This window comes from Equus przewalskii, chromosome 32 (genome assembly GCF_037783145.1).
Source record: "Equus przewalskii isolate Varuska chromosome 32, EquPr2, whole genome shotgun sequence".
NCBI classification, from domain to species: Eukaryota; Metazoa; Chordata; class Mammalia; order Perissodactyla; family Equidae; genus Equus; species Equus przewalskii.
This window is the reverse complement of record NC_091862.1, coordinates 15,517,015-15,534,202: the sequence shown is the minus strand read 5'-3', so window position 1 is coordinate 15,534,202 and position 17,188 is coordinate 15,517,015. Positions and strand designations below refer to the sequence as shown.

The following is a 17,188-nucleotide window of genomic DNA, read 5'->3' as shown; positions in this document are numbered from 1 at the left end:
TCTTGCAGTATTTTGAATATATCATTCCATTCTTTCCTAGCTTTTAAGGTTTCTGCTGAGAAATCCACTGAAAGCCTGATAGGGGCTCCTTTGTAGGTTATTTTTTTCTGCCTTGCTACTCTTAATGTTTTTTCTTTGTCCTTGATTTTTGACAGTTTTACTATTATATACCTTGGAGAAGGTCTTTTTGCATTGATGTAATTAGGAGTTCTATTGGCTTCATGTACTTGTAAGTCTGTTTCTTTCCCCAGGTTTGGGAAGTTCTCAGCTATTATTTCATTGAATAAATTCTCTGCTCCTTTCTCCCTCTCTGCTCCCTCTGAAATACCTGCAATCCTTATATTGATTTTCCTAATTGAGTTGGATATTTCTTGGAGAATGTCTTCCTTTCTCTATAATCTAGTTCTCTCTCCTCCTCTACCTGAAGCATTGCCATATTTCTGTCCTCTAATTCAGTAATCCTATCCTCCATAACATCAGCTCTATTTTTCACAGTTTCTAGATTACTTTTTATCTCATTAATTGTGTTCTTCATATCCAGAATTTCTGTTTGTTTTCTTTTTAGAGTTTCAGTCTCTTTGGTGAAATATTCCTTCTGTTCATTAATTTTATTCCTGAACTCATTGAACTGTATTTTTGAGTTTTCTTGTAACTCACTGATTTCTTTATGACAACTATTTCGAATTCTCTGTCATTTAGATTGTAAATTTCTGTGACTTCAGGATTGGTTTCTGGAGACTTGTCATTTTGCTTCTGGTCAGACATATTACTGTAGTTCTTCACATTGTTTGATGAATTGGACCTTTGTAGGTGCATTTGTGGTAGTATCAGGTTGCAGATTCCACCTGCCACCTCTGGTGGGACACAGGAGCTATTTCCTGATCTCACCCCATCTGCTGGAGTTGTGCAGGTAGGGCTACTCTGTGTTCACCTGGGCTGGCCCCAGCTGTTCTGCAGATGACGCTCATGTGGGCAGGGCCTCTGCACTTGGTGGGTAGGTCAGGCATTTTAGGTAGGGCCTCTGTGCTTGGCAGGGGACTGGCTGAGCTGCTGCACACTAAGCAGGAGGGGCTCCTATGTAGGGGCTGAGCCACCACTTGGTGGATCCCATGGGCTCCTGTGTTCCACAGGTGAGGGCGCCTCCCGAATGGGCAAGGAGCCTTCTCACCTGTGCTGCATTTGTGGGTGGGTGCCTTCACAGGAGCTCAGCTGCCGCCACTTGGTGTAGAGCATTCCCACTGGTGGGGCTGCCATGGCATGGTGGGTGCTCCCATGGGCTGGGCTGCAACTCCAAAAGTGTTCGTGCAGGCCAGGCTGTCCTTCCCTCCTCTTACAGTTGTGTGGCTGTCATATTTTCATTTTCATTTGTCTCCAGGTATTTTTTTGATTTCTCCTTTGATTTCTTCATTGACCCAATTGTTCAGTAGCATTTTGTTTAATATGCACGTATCTGTGGCTTTTCTGATTTTCTTCCTGTAGTTGATTTCTAGTTTCATACCCTTATGGTCAGAAAAGATGCTTGGTATTATTAAAATCTTCTTAAATCTATTGAGACTTGTTTTGTGGCCTAATATGTTTTCTATCCTGGAGAATGTTCTATGTGCGTTTGAAAAGAATATGTATTCTGAAGTTTTTTGATGGAATGTTCTGTATATGTCTACTAAGTCCATGTGGTCTAATGTGTCATTTAAGGCCAATATTTCCTTGTTGATCTTCTGTTTGGATGATCTATCTGTTGGTATAAGTGGGGTGTTAAAGTCCTCTACTATTATTGTGTTACTGTCAATTTCTCCTTTTATGTCTGTTAATAATTGCTTTATATATTTAGGTGATCCTATGTCGGGTGCATAGATATTTACAAGTGTTAAATCCTCTTGTTGGATTGTTCCCTTTATCATTATGTAGTGTGCTTCTTTGTCTTTTGTTACAGTGTTTGTTTTAAAGTCTATTTTATCTGATATAAGTATTGCTATGCCAGCTTTCTTTTCATTGCCATTTGCATGGAGTATCTTTTCCCATCGCTTCACTTTCAGTTTGTGAGTGTCTTTATGTCTGAAGTGTGTCTCTCTTAGGCAGCACATATATGGGTCTTTTTATCTTTTATCCAATCAGCCTCCCTATGCCTTTTTATTGGAACATGTAGACCATTGACAATTAAAGTAGCTATTGATAAGTGTGTACTTATGTACTTATTACCATCTCATTACTTTTTTTCTGGGTGTTCTAGAAGTTCTTCTCTGTTCCTTTCTTCTTCTCTTGCTCTCTTCCCTTCTGGCTTGATGGTTTTCTTTAACATTATGTTTGATTCCTTTCTCTTAATTTTGTATTATATTTGATTCCTTTCTCTTAATTTTTTATGTGTTTATTATAGCTTTCTGGTTTGTGATTACCATGAGGTTCACATATAATAACTTATTTATATATGAATCTATATTAAGTTGATGATCTCTTTAGTTTGGCCTCTTGCTAAAAGCTCTACTCTTTTACTCCCATTATCCCACAGTTTATGTTTTTTATATCATATCTAACCTTTTTATTTTGTGTGTGTGTATCCGTTACCCTCCTATCCTGGAAATAGATAATTTTAGTACTTTCATCTTTTGATTTTCATATTATCTTCATAGATCGTTGATCTGCTACCTTTATTGTATATTTGCCTTTACTAGTCCTTTTATTGCTTTATAAAAAGTAATTTTCTTATTCCTTTTTGTGGTCTTCTCTTTCCCACTTAAATAAGCCCCTTTAGCATTTCTTATAAAACTGGTTTCTTGGTGATAAACTTCTTTGGTTTTTTGCTTGTTTGGGAAACTCTACCTCTTCTTCCATTCTGAATGATAACCTTGCTGGATAGAATATTCTCAGTGGTAGGTTTTTTCCTTTCTGCACTTTAAATATCATGCCACTCTCTTCTAGCCTGTAAGCTGAGAAGTCAGCTGATAGCCTTATGGGGTTTCCCTTACATATAACTTGTTGCTTTTCTCTTGTAGCTTTCAGGGTTCTCTCTTTATATTTAATTCTTGACACTTTAATTAAGATGTGTTTTGGTGTGGGCCTCTTTGGGTTTACCTTCTTTGGTGCTCTCTGCATTTCCTGTACCTGGATGTCTGTTTCCTCCTTTAGGTTAGGAAAGTTTTCAGCTATCATTTCTTCAAATAAATTCTTTGCCTCTTTGTCTCTCTCTTCTCCTTCTGGGACACCTATAATACGGAGGTTAGAGTGCTTGATGTTGTCCCAGAGGTCCCTTAGACTGTCCTCAGTCTTTTAAATTCTTTTTTATTTTATTTGATCAGCTTGGGTGATTTCCTCTAGTCTTTCATCCAGCTCACTGATCTGTTCCTCTGTATCATCGACTCTGCTATTGAGTCCCTCCAGTGAATTTTTCATTTCCAATATTGTATTCTTCATTTCTGACTGGTTCTTTTTTATATTTTCCATGTCTTTGTTGATGATCTCACTATGTTCATCTATTCCTCTCCCAAGATCAGTGAGAACCCTTATGACTTTTTGTTTGAACTCTTTCTCAGATAGAATGTTTATTTCTGTTTTTTTTTTTAGTTCTTTTTCTGGTGTTTTGTCCTGTTCACCTACTTGGAATGTATTCCTTTCTTTGTGCTTATATCTATGTATTAGATGGGTGTATCAGCTACCTCTCCTGATCTTGGAGAAGTGGCCTTATGAGGCCCAGCAGTGTGCTTCCCTCTGGTAACCAGTTCCAAATGTTCCAGGTGTGTCCCTTCTGTGGACTATGTGTGTCCTTCTGTTGTGGCTGGGTTGCTCTTGCTACAGGTTCCCAGAGAGGCTAGGCTGTTACCCTGGCTGGCTGGTTTTAATGCTCAGCTGTGTGTGGCTGCTATGGACCTTTTGGTCACTTTATTGGGTATAGGAAGCCCCAGCACAAGCAAGATCTAATAGCACATTCCTGTTGCAATTTTTCTGTTAAGTGAGTAGGCTCCCAGAGTGGCTGATTGCTAGGTTCAGGGGCTTACCATTACTGTAGGCCTCTGGCCTGCAAAGCTGTTGTCAGTTCTTTCAAGATTGCAGCTGAGTGGGGCTGGCTCGATGCATAGGAGCACCCAACTGTTTCAAGCTTTGGAAAGTGGAGCCAATCCCCTATGCAGCTATTTGAGAAGCACAAGTCTGCTGCAGCTGACAAGCCCCACCACCTGCAGGGCCGCACATCCTGTCAGCATAGCCCCACCCCATGTGCATGCCCTGACCCACTAAAGCAGACCCAGTTGCCCCACTGCAGAGGCCCCACACACCCCACTGAATGCTACACACTGTACTTGCTCCTTGTACATACCCTGCCCCGAGAGGTGGATTCACATGCCCAGCTGCAGAGGTTCCAGCCACTCTGTCTATGTGGGCCAAAAGTTGCCTGAGGACTTGCTCTTGGGTGGGGCCTTCCCTGGCTGAGCTGGATTAAATCAGTGCTCTAGTCGGGGGGCGGGGGGGGAGGAGCCAGACCCCTGCACTAAAATCCAAGGGAAGAATTCCAATGGCATCTGTGTCATCACACTTGTACTAAGTCACATAAATGACTACTGCCAATGTCTCAATCCCTGGAGAGGTCTCACCTCTCACTGAGATGCACCCAGAACCTATCAGGTGAGTCTCTTTTCACCAAAGGACTGTGCATCTTTCTTTCTGGTTATTTTAGGTTACTTCTGAAACAGGTGAATTTGTGCATGGGCCCTTTTAAGAGTGGGCTTCCCCCCACCCCCTTATGTCCAATAGCTTTTCTGGGGTTATTCCCTCTTGTAGTTAATAGCCAGCAAAGCCAGATATTATGACACTCATCTTGGTTATGCTGAGTCCAAAAACTGTTGACACTCCCCCACTCAGGTTCCCTGCTCCTCCAGGTAAGGCTGCATACCTTAGGTTTGCTCCTGGCCAAGACTGAAGTGTCGTAGCTTGTGAAAGTGGCTTTTTTTCTCTACACAAAGGAATTTCTGCCTCTTCCACCTCAGTCAGCACTGTCCCTTGTTGTGGGGTTCTTTTTGTCCAGTTTTCAGTTCTCTTTCAGGGGTAATTGCTCCAGCAGTAGTTGTAAATTTGTTGTGTCTGAGGGAGGAGGTGAGTTCAGAGTCTGCCTATGCTGCCATCTTTGTTGAACTCCTCTGGCAGGTTATTTCTTTTCCCCCTTGACCTTACCTAGCAGTGGTATCATTTGTTGATTCTTGTCTGGATTAATTTACACCAGGCATGGCAACATGGTAATACTCTAATTTTATCATTCCTTCTACTCATTAGCTGGCATTCTTCCATAAAGACAAGATTTTTATTTTTTTCTTTTCAGTTCTAGGGACACATGGATTTTTATTTGCTTATTGTGTTACAATCAATTATTCTTTTTTTGGTGCTTCGAATCCACCAAGTTTCTCTAGTAGGAGTCCTTTCAAGATGGTCTCTGTGACCATGCCATCTGATTCCTTTAGTCTTTCAACACTTCCTTGCTTTCTGATAGAATACGATATCTTAGCCTCACTTAAAATTTCCAGGCCACAGAACTAAATAAGCTTATTCTCAAAGGACCTTTGGCTCTTCTTACTGGGAAATGCTGCTTAGAAAGCAAGATTTAGGCTTTAGGTGTGCTCATTGCTATTGGAATATCATTTCTTTCAGTGGATAGAGCTGGAAATACATTTTTAGTAATTAGTACTGATATTTTTAATTAAAAGTAATATTCTAGATTTTTCTTAACATCTTTCATTTTATGTTAGTATCTTTTGAATCTTAATAATAATATTTACTCATTTGCTTTGTGTTATATTATACATAAAATTACTTCAGATTTGCACTTTCAATATTTGACCTATCAATAGACCTTCTAAGTAAAGTTTAAGGCTCTCAGACTTTTTACGTTAATACTGTCAACAATGATTAGTTTAATAGTCTTCAGTAGTCGATCACTTACCATTAGCATAGTCATTGTGCTAAAGTACTCAAAGAGGTTATGTACTTTGCTCAGTCATTGTGCTAAGTGCTCAGAGAGCTTATGTACTCTGCTGAAGTTCACACAGCTATTAAGTGTCAATGCTAGGATTTGAACCCTGGTCGTTACATTATTGTGCTTTCATCAGTAATCCCCTTCACATGTATATTCACATCTACATCCTACATACAAGTCTGATACCAAATATTATTTATCAGTAAAACAACAACAGTAAGTAGCCATGCAAATTTCCTCAGTGAAGGAATAACTTTAATTCAATTACAAATAGTAGTTATTAAATTATCAAACCTTGAAAATTATGAAGAACTTAATATTTACCTATAAAAATGGATTTCTGGGGATTAGCAGTAGGAAATGAAAATGTGTTGTAAGAGCACATTAAAAAAACAGGATTTATTCCTTTTCTTATATAAGCGTTTTTACTTGTAAATGACTGATGCAATGTTGTTCAGACTTTGGAAACACATTCACTTTGGGATGAAGTTCCTGCCAAAATAATAAAAATCGTAAAAAAAAATATGGGCAATAAAAAGTTGAGTTCTTTAATAAAGTGCTCATTCATAGAGTATGACTCCAAAGATTTACTAGTGAAAAATACTGTCAAGTGGTTTTGCTGACACATTAATGGGCTTGGGAAGAGTCTTCATAATGCTTTCTAAAGCTCTGTTTTTGAGGTAGGAAACTTGCTTTATTAGTGGAGTCCAGAATGACTGCAGACGTGGAAGCTTCTGCAGGGCTGGGATGCTCACTCTACCAAACTCAGCTTTTCTGATTTCCTTAATGATTCTATTAAGTTACTTTATGAAAATTTCCCAAATAAAAATCCAGGTGATTTATTATACATATGGAAAATACATTATTTGAAAATCTTTAGTAGGCAATATTAAAGTATGTTTTAAAAACTATCAAAGATTGGTACCTTTTCTCTTAGTTGTCTTGAAATAATCCAATATTGAGGAAAGTAGTCACTTTACCTACACAGGCCACATACGTGTTTCCCACAGACTATACACGTTCCAATCAGTGGATCCAAAACTCAGCTTACATATTGGATTTCAAACAGCTTCTTTTCCTCATATGGTTCACATTTTGTTTACTTCCAATAACTAGAATTGAAGCTAGGAAAGAATACTGGTTTTGGATTCAGGCAGGCCTGGTTTGGAAAGATACCCCTTCTGGTTTGTTTTTCTGCAGTCATGTGTGTAAGAGAGGAGAGCATAAGAGACATGATGAGCAGAGTGGCTAAGAGGCCAGGCTCTGGGGCTTCTCTCTGGGCTCCAGAACCGTTTGTCCGTGTGACCCCAGGCGTCTGACTTAGCTCAGTTTCTTCTCTGTAAAATAGGAAAATAATGTAAGGCTCTATCTCTTACAATCACTATTAGGATTGAACGATATAATCTACATGAAGTCGTCAGGATAAGCCTAGTGCATAATTGATGTTCAGTGTTTTTGTTTCCCTCTCTTATTTGTATTTTCTTTTATCTAGGGATTAAAATAAACATATGCTTATTTTAGGATTACAGGCATATGGAAATAGCTCCTGGAAGTGAGAAATTATTAGCCAGGATAAATTACTAAAATAATAAAAGATCGCTTTACAATCCCAGCATCATAACATTGGAAGTGACCTTAAGGTCTTTTAGAATCTAAGTCATCTCACTCTCTGTGTGAAATAAGAATCATCTTTCTAATGTCCCTGCATGGCTAGTGTCCAGTCTTTCCTTGAACTCCTCCAGAAGCAGGGAACTCACTACTGTTCAAGGAGGTCCACCTCCTTGTTTGACGGTTCCTCACCGTAGCAAGTCAAGATCAGCATCCTATAGTTCACGTCCTCATCCTGGTTCTATCTTAATGAAACTGTACAGAATAAACGGCAATCCCTTTTCTTATGGCTACCCTTCACGTATCTGAAGACTATTTATCATGAATTTCTAAGTGTCTTCTTCTATCTGAACAGCCCAGATCTTTCAAACTTTTCTTACTTGAACCTTATTTCTTATCATTTGTGAGGTTTGGTGAGTTCTAGCCTTTGGGTGAGGAATTAAAATGAAAATAAACACTAAAATAATATCTGCTCATATTATAAAAAGTTAAAACTGTTCATAAGACTCTGAAGAAAATTTAAAACCTTCTCTCATTCCCCTTCCAGCCTTACTTTTACACTCTTGCATTGACTTTTGATAATTACCATTGACTCTAAAGTTATACATTTCTATTCCTGATTCACCAATATGAGATAGTGCTTTTAGACTTTCTGCTATGAAATATGAGGAATTTAATGCCTCCTGCCTTTTTTTGTGTGTGTGTGAGGAAGATTGGCCCTCAGCTAACATCTGTGCCCATCTTCCTCTATTTTGTATGTGGGAGGCCTACCACAGCATGGCTTGATGAGTGGTGCCTCAGTCCGTGCCCAGGATTTGAATCTGCGATCCCTGGGCCGCCAAAGTGGAGCAGGTGAAATTAACCACTATGCCACCAGGCTGGCCCCTACCTCCTACTCTTTTACTCCCCTCTTTTTCCTCCTAATTTTTATTATAGCATTGTATTTCCATTGTTACAGCTTGTAATATTTACATTCTGTTCGGTCACTATACGTCTTCAATGGTTTGTCTTTAGGTTCATTTGACACGTTTAAAATAAATGAGAACAATATTTAAAATAACATGATTACATCAATCTTTTTATTATGGCTTTAGCCCTAGCATGTGATGCCGAACCCATTCCATTTTGACAACGTCTCTCTTAAAATTTCCAGATGGGAACTGTCCATGGTCCTCCCGGCACAGTCTGGCCAGTCCAGGGCAGAGCATCTGCAGCGCTCAGTGAAGCCCAGGAACACACTGGCCTCGTGGGCAGCGAAATTAACCTTAACTTGTAGGGAGTTTGTCAGAAATGAGAATTTCTAACATAAGCCGAATTCTTATTATTTTCCAAGGTTGATGATGTCATGGGGACAGCTCAGATTTGTGAAGGTCTTCCACATTTTGAAGTAAAATGTTCCTCTACAGCTTTCACTCCGTTCGATCGTGGGCCCAAGCAGAAGAGACCTAACTCTCCTTCTACATGATTGTCTTTCTATTATTTGAAGACATTTTCAGGTTAAATGTTCTAGTTCTTTTCATATTTCCTCTAAGAATATGATTTCAAGACTTCCGCCATTCTCCTTCCTAAACTCTGAATGTACTCTAGTCTGTTTTTTTCCCAACTATCTGTGGGAAGGGTCAGTGTTTCTTTATTTCCAATTCATTGCTGACCGATACTTTTGTAAAGTCATTAAAAATGAATTAATAGAGAAAATTATTTAAAAAGATATATGAGGCACAAGTCTAACTGTTAAATATTAGAAGCTAGAGGCATAAAATTCAATTTCAATAAATATAATCAGAATAGACATGGGGAAAAGAAAAGAATTAGATAAACTGTACACATTCTTCTTTGAAAATACGTGTGTGGGCTTAATATAGAGAATACTATTAAACTGATAGTATTTTGTCATTCTGAAATTGTATTTGAACAAAAAGTTATTACTGAAATCCTTTTATTAAAGTCATATGTGGTCACTTGGAACAAATACCACTTATGCCAATATTTAAAGTTTTATTGTGACAATGTGCTAGCTTCTTGCTTCTTCTTCTTTTTTTTTTTTGAGGAAGATTAGCCATGAGCTAACATCTGCTGCCAATCCTCCTCTTTTTGCCGAGGAAGACTGTCCCTGAGCTAACATCCGTGCCCATCTTCCTCTACTTTATATGTGGGATGCCTACCACGGCATGGCTTGCCAAGTGATGCTATGTCCACACCGGGGATCCAAATCGGCGAACCCTGGGCCACTGAAGCAGAACGTGTGCACTTAACTGCTGCACCACTGGGCCAGCCCCAAGCTTCTTGCTTCTTAACTTACGTCATTTTGGTTGTATTGATGACAATGTTACATGCAGGAGATAATGTATGTTAAAACTGTTTCTATGTTTCGCTTTTAAAGCACTTACAGTAGACAGCCAGTCTCACAGAGGCTTGTTGACAATAGAAGAGGTTTTAGGGCAATTTCAGCTAGCTCAAGATATTTATTTGCAACTTGTATCCAAAATTAAACAAACGTTGTGCTTTCAAAAATCCATCTTCAGTTCTCCATCTATAGACAGTTTTATCACTTTATTGCGTAAAGGTATTGTTAAATTTAAGTGATCTTTTGATGGAAATTTAAATTAACTTTTGATGAAAGAAATGGATTCTGGATCTTACATACTTTTTTCTTTTAAGATTTTATTTTTTCCTTTTTCTCCCCAAAGCCCCCTGGTACATAGTTGTATATTTTTAGTTGTGGGTCCTTCTAGTTGTGGCATGTAGGATGCCACCTCAGTATGGCCTGGTGAGCAGTGCCATGTCCTTGACCAGGATCCGAACCAGTGAAACCCTGGGCCGCCGAAGCAGAAAGAGTGAACTTAACCACTCGGCCTGGGGGCAGCCCCAAACATACTTTTCACTTTTGGATTATAGTTGGCAACCCACCTTAAAATAGCACATGTAGTAATGTGTTCCTACTTGCACAACAGAAATGAGGCTCATGTCACGTGCCCTTTAACTTGTGAGTTCAACGAAACCGGAATGGGTCCATATCTTGTTAAAAAATTGATGTCAATGCCCTTATCCACAGAAAAGTACTTGGTAAAACCTGAAGCTACTTGCTAAGCTACTTACATTTCACCTAAGTCATGAATAAACATCTTATATAACAATATAAGATTATTAAATTCTTATGGTACGAAAAAATCGATGTCAAATTGCTATAGAGATTACTAAACTCTTGTTCTTAATTTCTCAAATTATGTTGTCGGGACTGGGAAGAGTGTCAAGAGCGGCACTAGTCTGTAAGTTGCCTTTTGAAAAGCACCACTATGGACGGGTTTTATCTATGTTAGAGTTTGAATCTCAAACTCAAAACTCCAGGTTTGGTCTAGTTTGAGGGAAAAGCAGCAGGACATCACCTCCCTTGTTTTAGATACTTTACGTCTACCAATGCAGCCTAAGCTTAGTGTGTGTGTGTGTGTATGTGTTCATAACACTATTGATTCAGAATTTTAAATGGACAAAGTTCCCTAGGTGTTGTCATAGTTGTCACTGTTCTGTCACATCTTCCTTCCATTTCTGCCTACCAGCTGCAATTTCCTTCAGCAGAGATGATCAAAATTGGCATTTGCTTGTGCATATTTCTAGAGATCCTCTTTTTTTTCTTTTTGGTGAGGAAGATTGGCCCTGAGTTACCATCTGTTGCCAATCTTCCTCTTTTTGCTTGAGGAAGATTGTCCCTGAGCTAACATCTGTGCCAACCGTCCTCTATTTTATATGTGATATGCTGCCACGGTAGGGCTTGATGAGCTTGATGAGCAGTGTGTAGGTCCACGCCCAGGATCTGAACCTGTGAACCCTGGGCCATTGAAGCAGAAGAGCACAGACTTAACCACTAGCCACTGGGCTGGCCTGAGATTCTTTTCATGTAGGTACAAACGGTGCTAGACACATGGTTAGGCACCTTAATTGTTTTTTACTAACTATATCTTGGAGAGTTGTCCATATCAGGATATGAAAAGCTTCCTCACTTCTTTCTAAGACTACATAGTGTCCTATGGTACGGATGTCTCCTGTTTGTGTAACCAGCCACCTGTCAATGAATATTCATGCAGTACCTAATCTTTTGCTACATTGTAATTGACTAACTTCACATATACCTCGTTGTCCGTGTTTGGTAACCGATCCCACAGATACATTCTTAGGACTGGAATTGCAGGGTCAAAGGATATGTGCATCTCAAATTTTGTTAGATCCTTATGCCAAAATTGCACCTATTCACCCTTCATCCAGCAATGTATGAGAGTGTCTATTTGGGGGAATTTCTGAGTTTATTTGTTAATCTTATTTGCGGTAGGTAGAAGTAACCAACTGATTTTTAATTTTACAAAAGTTGTCTAGAGTTGAATGAATTAAGCTCAAGCCAGAAGTTCTCTGCTCTGAGGGCAATCACTTGTAGTTTTGAGAGGCAAGTTGAGCTCATGCACATCCTGATCCGTATCACAGTTAGCAGCATCATAACAGAAATCAGTTGTGTTTCAAAAACACAAACCTTTGAATGGCTTCATTATTTAACGCAGACACATTTCATTGGGAAGCTAAATTGAATGCCTTAATCATATTATTTACAAACGTTTTTGTTAAAAGTAATTGTGAAGGGGTCATTATTCATTTGTTGCATTAGTAAGACTGAATCTAAAGATTTGTTAATTAAGAACATTTGTTTTAAGTGAGTCCCATCACTGTCTCTATAAGGGTCTATCCAAATCTGCAAATGCAGTTTCCTCTGTGGAGGTCAGCCCTGATTTTTCTCGGAGGGAGCTCCTGGTTTCTTGTTCTGTGTGTCAGTGTGGTCTGACAGCAGTCCCCAGGTCCTGGCCAATGCTACCGATGTCTCATTACTTCAGTGTGTCCTTGAGGTAGCCACGCAACCCGACTCCACTCCAGCCGCTTCCTCCTGATAGCACTACAGGTAATTGCATTTGTGGACTAAGGACATCTGTTTCCAGCAGGTCAGCTCAGGGCCCCTGAATCACAGTGCTGGGGGAGCGGCCGTCCCCAAGGCCTTGTCACTGGCTCCTGAGTCCTGTGTTTCACAGGAGAAATAGTTCAGTGGGCTGACACGTGTCCGGAAAAGAAGTTTGACCTGCTGCCATGTGCCTCTGTAGTCTGGGATCACAAATGAATTTTCTGATTTTTATTAGATGTAAATGTGGGGAGTTTGAATTTGTGAGCCCACTGTCTCTCAGGCAGTGAGCTGACCATCTGACAACAGGGTGGAAAATATTCCTCACGGCTGAAATATTGCATTGTGTGTGTTGGTCTCCTGGTACCAGCTGCCAGTTGACTAGCTTACTCCAAACTGATACTAAGTCTATAGTGCTCAAGCCTCTGATATGTTTTTTGTGTATTTTGAGGACCTGTTGTAAATACTTGGATAAAAACATCACTCTATTGGTCATGGCAATGCCTCTCTTTAGCTTAAGGGGGTTTCTTTGAATATAAAAGTTAATATATTATATTCTATAGGCTTTTAACCCAGGGGAGAAGAGTTAAGTTTCATCCCTGCATCATTGAATTTAGGACCTCAATTTTCTATCCACACATTAAATTGTAGTTTCTAAGTAAAATATGGACCCAATTGATCACCAGTGCTGACACTGCTTAGTCTAATTGAGCAGCTGTTGTATTACTATCTGAAAAGAAATCTGTGACGTGTTTGGCAGCCAGCCCCGGTGACCTAGTGGTTAAGTTCAGCACGCTCTGCTTTGGTGGCCTGGGTTCTCTTCCTGAGTGTGGACCTACATGACTCATCTGTCAGTGGCCACGCTGTGATGGCGGCTGACATGCAAAATAGAGGAACACTGGCAACAGATGTTAGCTTAGGGCAAATCTTCCTCAGCAAAAAAATAAAGAATAAAAAAATACACTGAATTGGTGATAAAGTGCTCTTGAGCTTTACTTTAAGGGCCATAATTTAATTAGCAGCAGGAGTGGGGCTTCTCTGCAAAGAGGACTAGTTTGGAAAGGGAGTGGGGAAATGAAGCTGTTGCCAGAACCCTGAGAAGCTAAGCATTTCACAGAATAACGTTCCATAATTGGTTTAGTTATTACATCTCTGAAAAGGGCAGACTTCTAACTACCTCCCCACTCCATGACTTTTCTTTCAAATGGATGCCTGAGACTTCCTGGATTTAAAAAAATCACCATAAGAAAAAAAAAAATAAGATGTTCTCTTTTCTATAAAAAGTAGCAAGTAGCATTTCAAGCAACATTTTTCCTGTCTCCAAGATGTTGGTGGAGATAAACTCCTTTTAATGGCCAGTTCTAAAGCAAAATGGATGTTTGCAACTGGCCAGTTTAGAATCTGTTATTCAAAGCTATTGTTCCTTTTTAGATATTTTTGCCCCAACATACTATTTTTAATAAAAAACCAAATATTTTTTGCCAGTTAACTAGGCTGCAATACTATAGCAGTGGTTAACCAACTGCTTAATCTTATTTGATGTGAATTCATGTCTTGTGGAGCTTGATGTCAACATGTGTTTTTTTTATATAATAATTTTAAAGATGGCCCTTTCATGACTCTTGGGATCATTCTGGATTTTGGCAAATAGAAGTAGGTGTGCAGAGAACCTTCCCAATGCCCTGCATTATTTTTATGAACCTAATCATACGTATTATATTAGTTAAAATTATTCTTCTCAGTGTGGTACTTTATCTCCCTCTGTTTTCAGTCCTCCCACCCACCAAATGGCTAGTTGTTTCATCTCCTTCAGGTTTTATTGGCATCAGTCTTGTCTTTACGAGACAAGAGGATACATAGTCAACGAATATTGAAAGAAAAATCTGATTCTTCTTTACACAGTGATGTCTTTAGGAGAATCCTACTCTATTATTTAGAATAGTATCAAGGAGACATCTTTATTCAAATAATTTTTGGTTCCTAGTTAGGGCTTATGGTTTACTCAAAATCAATTTCCATGTGTACCAAGCTCGAGAACAGACAGTTCTGTAAGCATATGCTACCTCTGGACTGAATCTACTAGCATGTTAGCCAACAATTTGTTTTTATTAACTCTTTCTAGAGGTCCACAAAGAAAAGGCTTATATGTCAGTGTTCTTTTTTTTTTAACATCCCTTTTCTCTTTTAGACACCTAAATTAACCTGACATCACCTTTACAGTTTAATAACTTTATGAATAGAGGATAGGAAACTTAGAGTTAAAAATGGAATGAGCACTGAACTCTTAACTCCTTGAGGTCATTAGTAAGCAAAGTAAGTGATAAGAAAATGCACATGTCCCTAATTGGCTGCTAATGTTACTGTCTTCACTGTCTGTGGTTATATTAGGACTTGCTCAGTGCTGTGGAGGCGAAAGAAGCTCTGGAAAGGGAAGTTAAGATCTTCCAAGAAAGGCTGCTTGCTGGCCAGCGGGTCTGGGGGGCCTCGAAGCAGGAGCTGAGCCTGTTGAAGAAAAGTTCCTGCGAACTGGAGAAGAGTTTGAAGGCCAGTGTGGATGCAGCCGCGGCCTCCCAAAGCCAGCGCTCCTCATTCAGGGAGAAAATCGCAGCCCTCCTTAAGGGTAGCATGGGCCTGACGAGGTCCACCGAGGACGCCATCCTGGAGGGGATTCGAGAAATGGGCAGCCAGGAAGAGAGCAGGAAAAGGGTGAGTGGGTAATGGCGGCTTCTAAGTTTTTTAAGCACAGTAAACTCATTCATTTAGCATCTCAATAAATGAGATGTCTAAGTTACTTCAAAGTATCATTTAAATGTGGGTTTATGACTTTCAATTATACATCATACTTACCAAGCCCGGACAGTCACTCAAGTGATAGCTAACCACGATACGGGTTCTGGAGTCAGAGTGACCCCGTGCTGAATCCTGTCTCTACTGCAAACTCACTCACTCCAGGGGTGACCTGGGGCAGGTCCTGAGATTCCAGCCTCTGAGATTTAGTTTCCTCACCTTCTGTACAGGGACAGCCCAGGTTATCTGAAACCCTTGGGGCCCGATGTGTTTTTGAACTCAGAATGTTTTAGGGTTTACAAAGATAAAATCGTACACAGAAAGATAATAGAGAAAGCAGTCTTATGCATTCACCCTCATTGGGGTCTGGGGCAGCACCCCATAATCAGCCACATTCATGGTTCTACAGCAAAACCGGGAGCAACTCTACCACTGGGATTCACCCGGACTATGAATAGCCTCAGGTCACCTCAGGTCAGGGTTGGCTGCCAAATCCAGCCAGGTCAAGCTCTGCCAGCAAATGCGTTATGGAAAAAAACTGTGAGTTTTCAGCTCCTTTTGGAGTTTAGAATTGCACTGAAGGGTTCCTAGACCTGTAACAGTATGTGCCTCATAAGGTTATGGCTTGTTGTAAGCATTAAACGAAAAAAAAAGTTGTGAAGTCCTTAATCCACTTTCTGGCAAATGACAATGATAAATAATAACTCTTGCTGCCCTTTCTTGTCCTTGCTCTCCTCCTCCTGTTTGCAATACGTTGGTGCCCAGAACAGTTTTTTAGGGGACCCATTTAACAAGTGGAGAAAAATGGCTTAATTCACATAAACCACTGAAGCTTTTTAAATTTTATCTTGTTTATACTATTAATAATTCTCATTTTCTATAAAGCTTTGCTTAGCAGAGTCAACTTCAGCCCGACTCTATTTAAATTATCGTCAAATTTAAATTGCTGAAGTCCTACGTAATGAGGTTTTAAAGTAAGTAATATCCAAATTCTATGTATAATTCCATGAGAGACTATTTCTTCTACTGAGTTCATGCTTTGCTCAAAAAGAGAAAATGCACTTTTCCATCTTTTATTGTTCCTAAGAAACTTGGAGAGATCACTGACTCAAAGTTCAGGGTCGCATTTCTAAATTTTCTTTAACAATAAAACACTTTGAACTCCCTTTAGAAATTCTCCAAAATTCACGTGTGCTGTAGGAGCAACCCTGGCGACTCCTTTGTCTGAGCATCAGATTCCCTTTGTGGATATAAAACGTCCATCCCTGTACCATGTGTGGGTCTCTGAGAGTAACTAGTTTTTCTCGTGATTCGGTACACACATAGGTGCTGGACTGGGGGAGGAGATTATTTCCAGGACTGAGAAAAACTCCATCAAGTTATTTACCTTGAATAGTAATAGACGTTCTTCAATAGCTAATGGTTCTGTGCCATTTCATTTTGTTGCTTCCTTCTACTTCTCCAAATGTTTTCCTAAAACTATTTTCCTTCCAGCTTGTGTAACACGGCATAAAATTGTCAGCATGATGTATATGTTTATTTTCTAAAGCAAAATGATGTAAATTGGTTAAGCTGGATGCGCCTTCCCCCACTCCCCATAAAAATTAGAATGATTCAGAGTCTTTTCAGTGCCTTTGTCTGCCTCTGCTACCCTGTAATTTTTTTCAATAGCTGCTTTCACTATTTAAAAGCCTGAAATCAAGCATATAGCTGGTGTCTTGGGTGACTCATCTTCAAGTAAAATCAGGAGAAAATGGATTTCGTATATTGTCTTAGAAATGTTTCCGAAGAATGGGAGCTTTACAAATTGATGAGTCTGTTTGTTGAGGAGGCTGCCTCCCCTTGCCAGCTGCCATGGTTTAAACACACAGTTGACAGTTGAGTAATACCCATATGAAGGCCAATGGTGGTTC

The 17,188-nt window shown here is 39.6% G+C and overlaps 1 protein-coding gene across 1 annotated transcript in view; it reads left to right on the top strand.

Moving 5' to 3' along the window:
• CCDC170 (coiled-coil domain containing 170) overlaps window positions 1–17,188 on the top strand; it is a 90,396-nt gene that overhangs the window by 42,499 nt on the left and 30,709 nt on the right. The window contains exon 6 of the mRNA XM_070603327.1: window positions 14,877–15,194. Coding sequence (XP_070459428.1) covers window positions 14,877–15,194 — 318 coding nt within the window. The remainder of the gene's footprint in view (window positions 1–14,876; window positions 15,195–17,188) is intronic.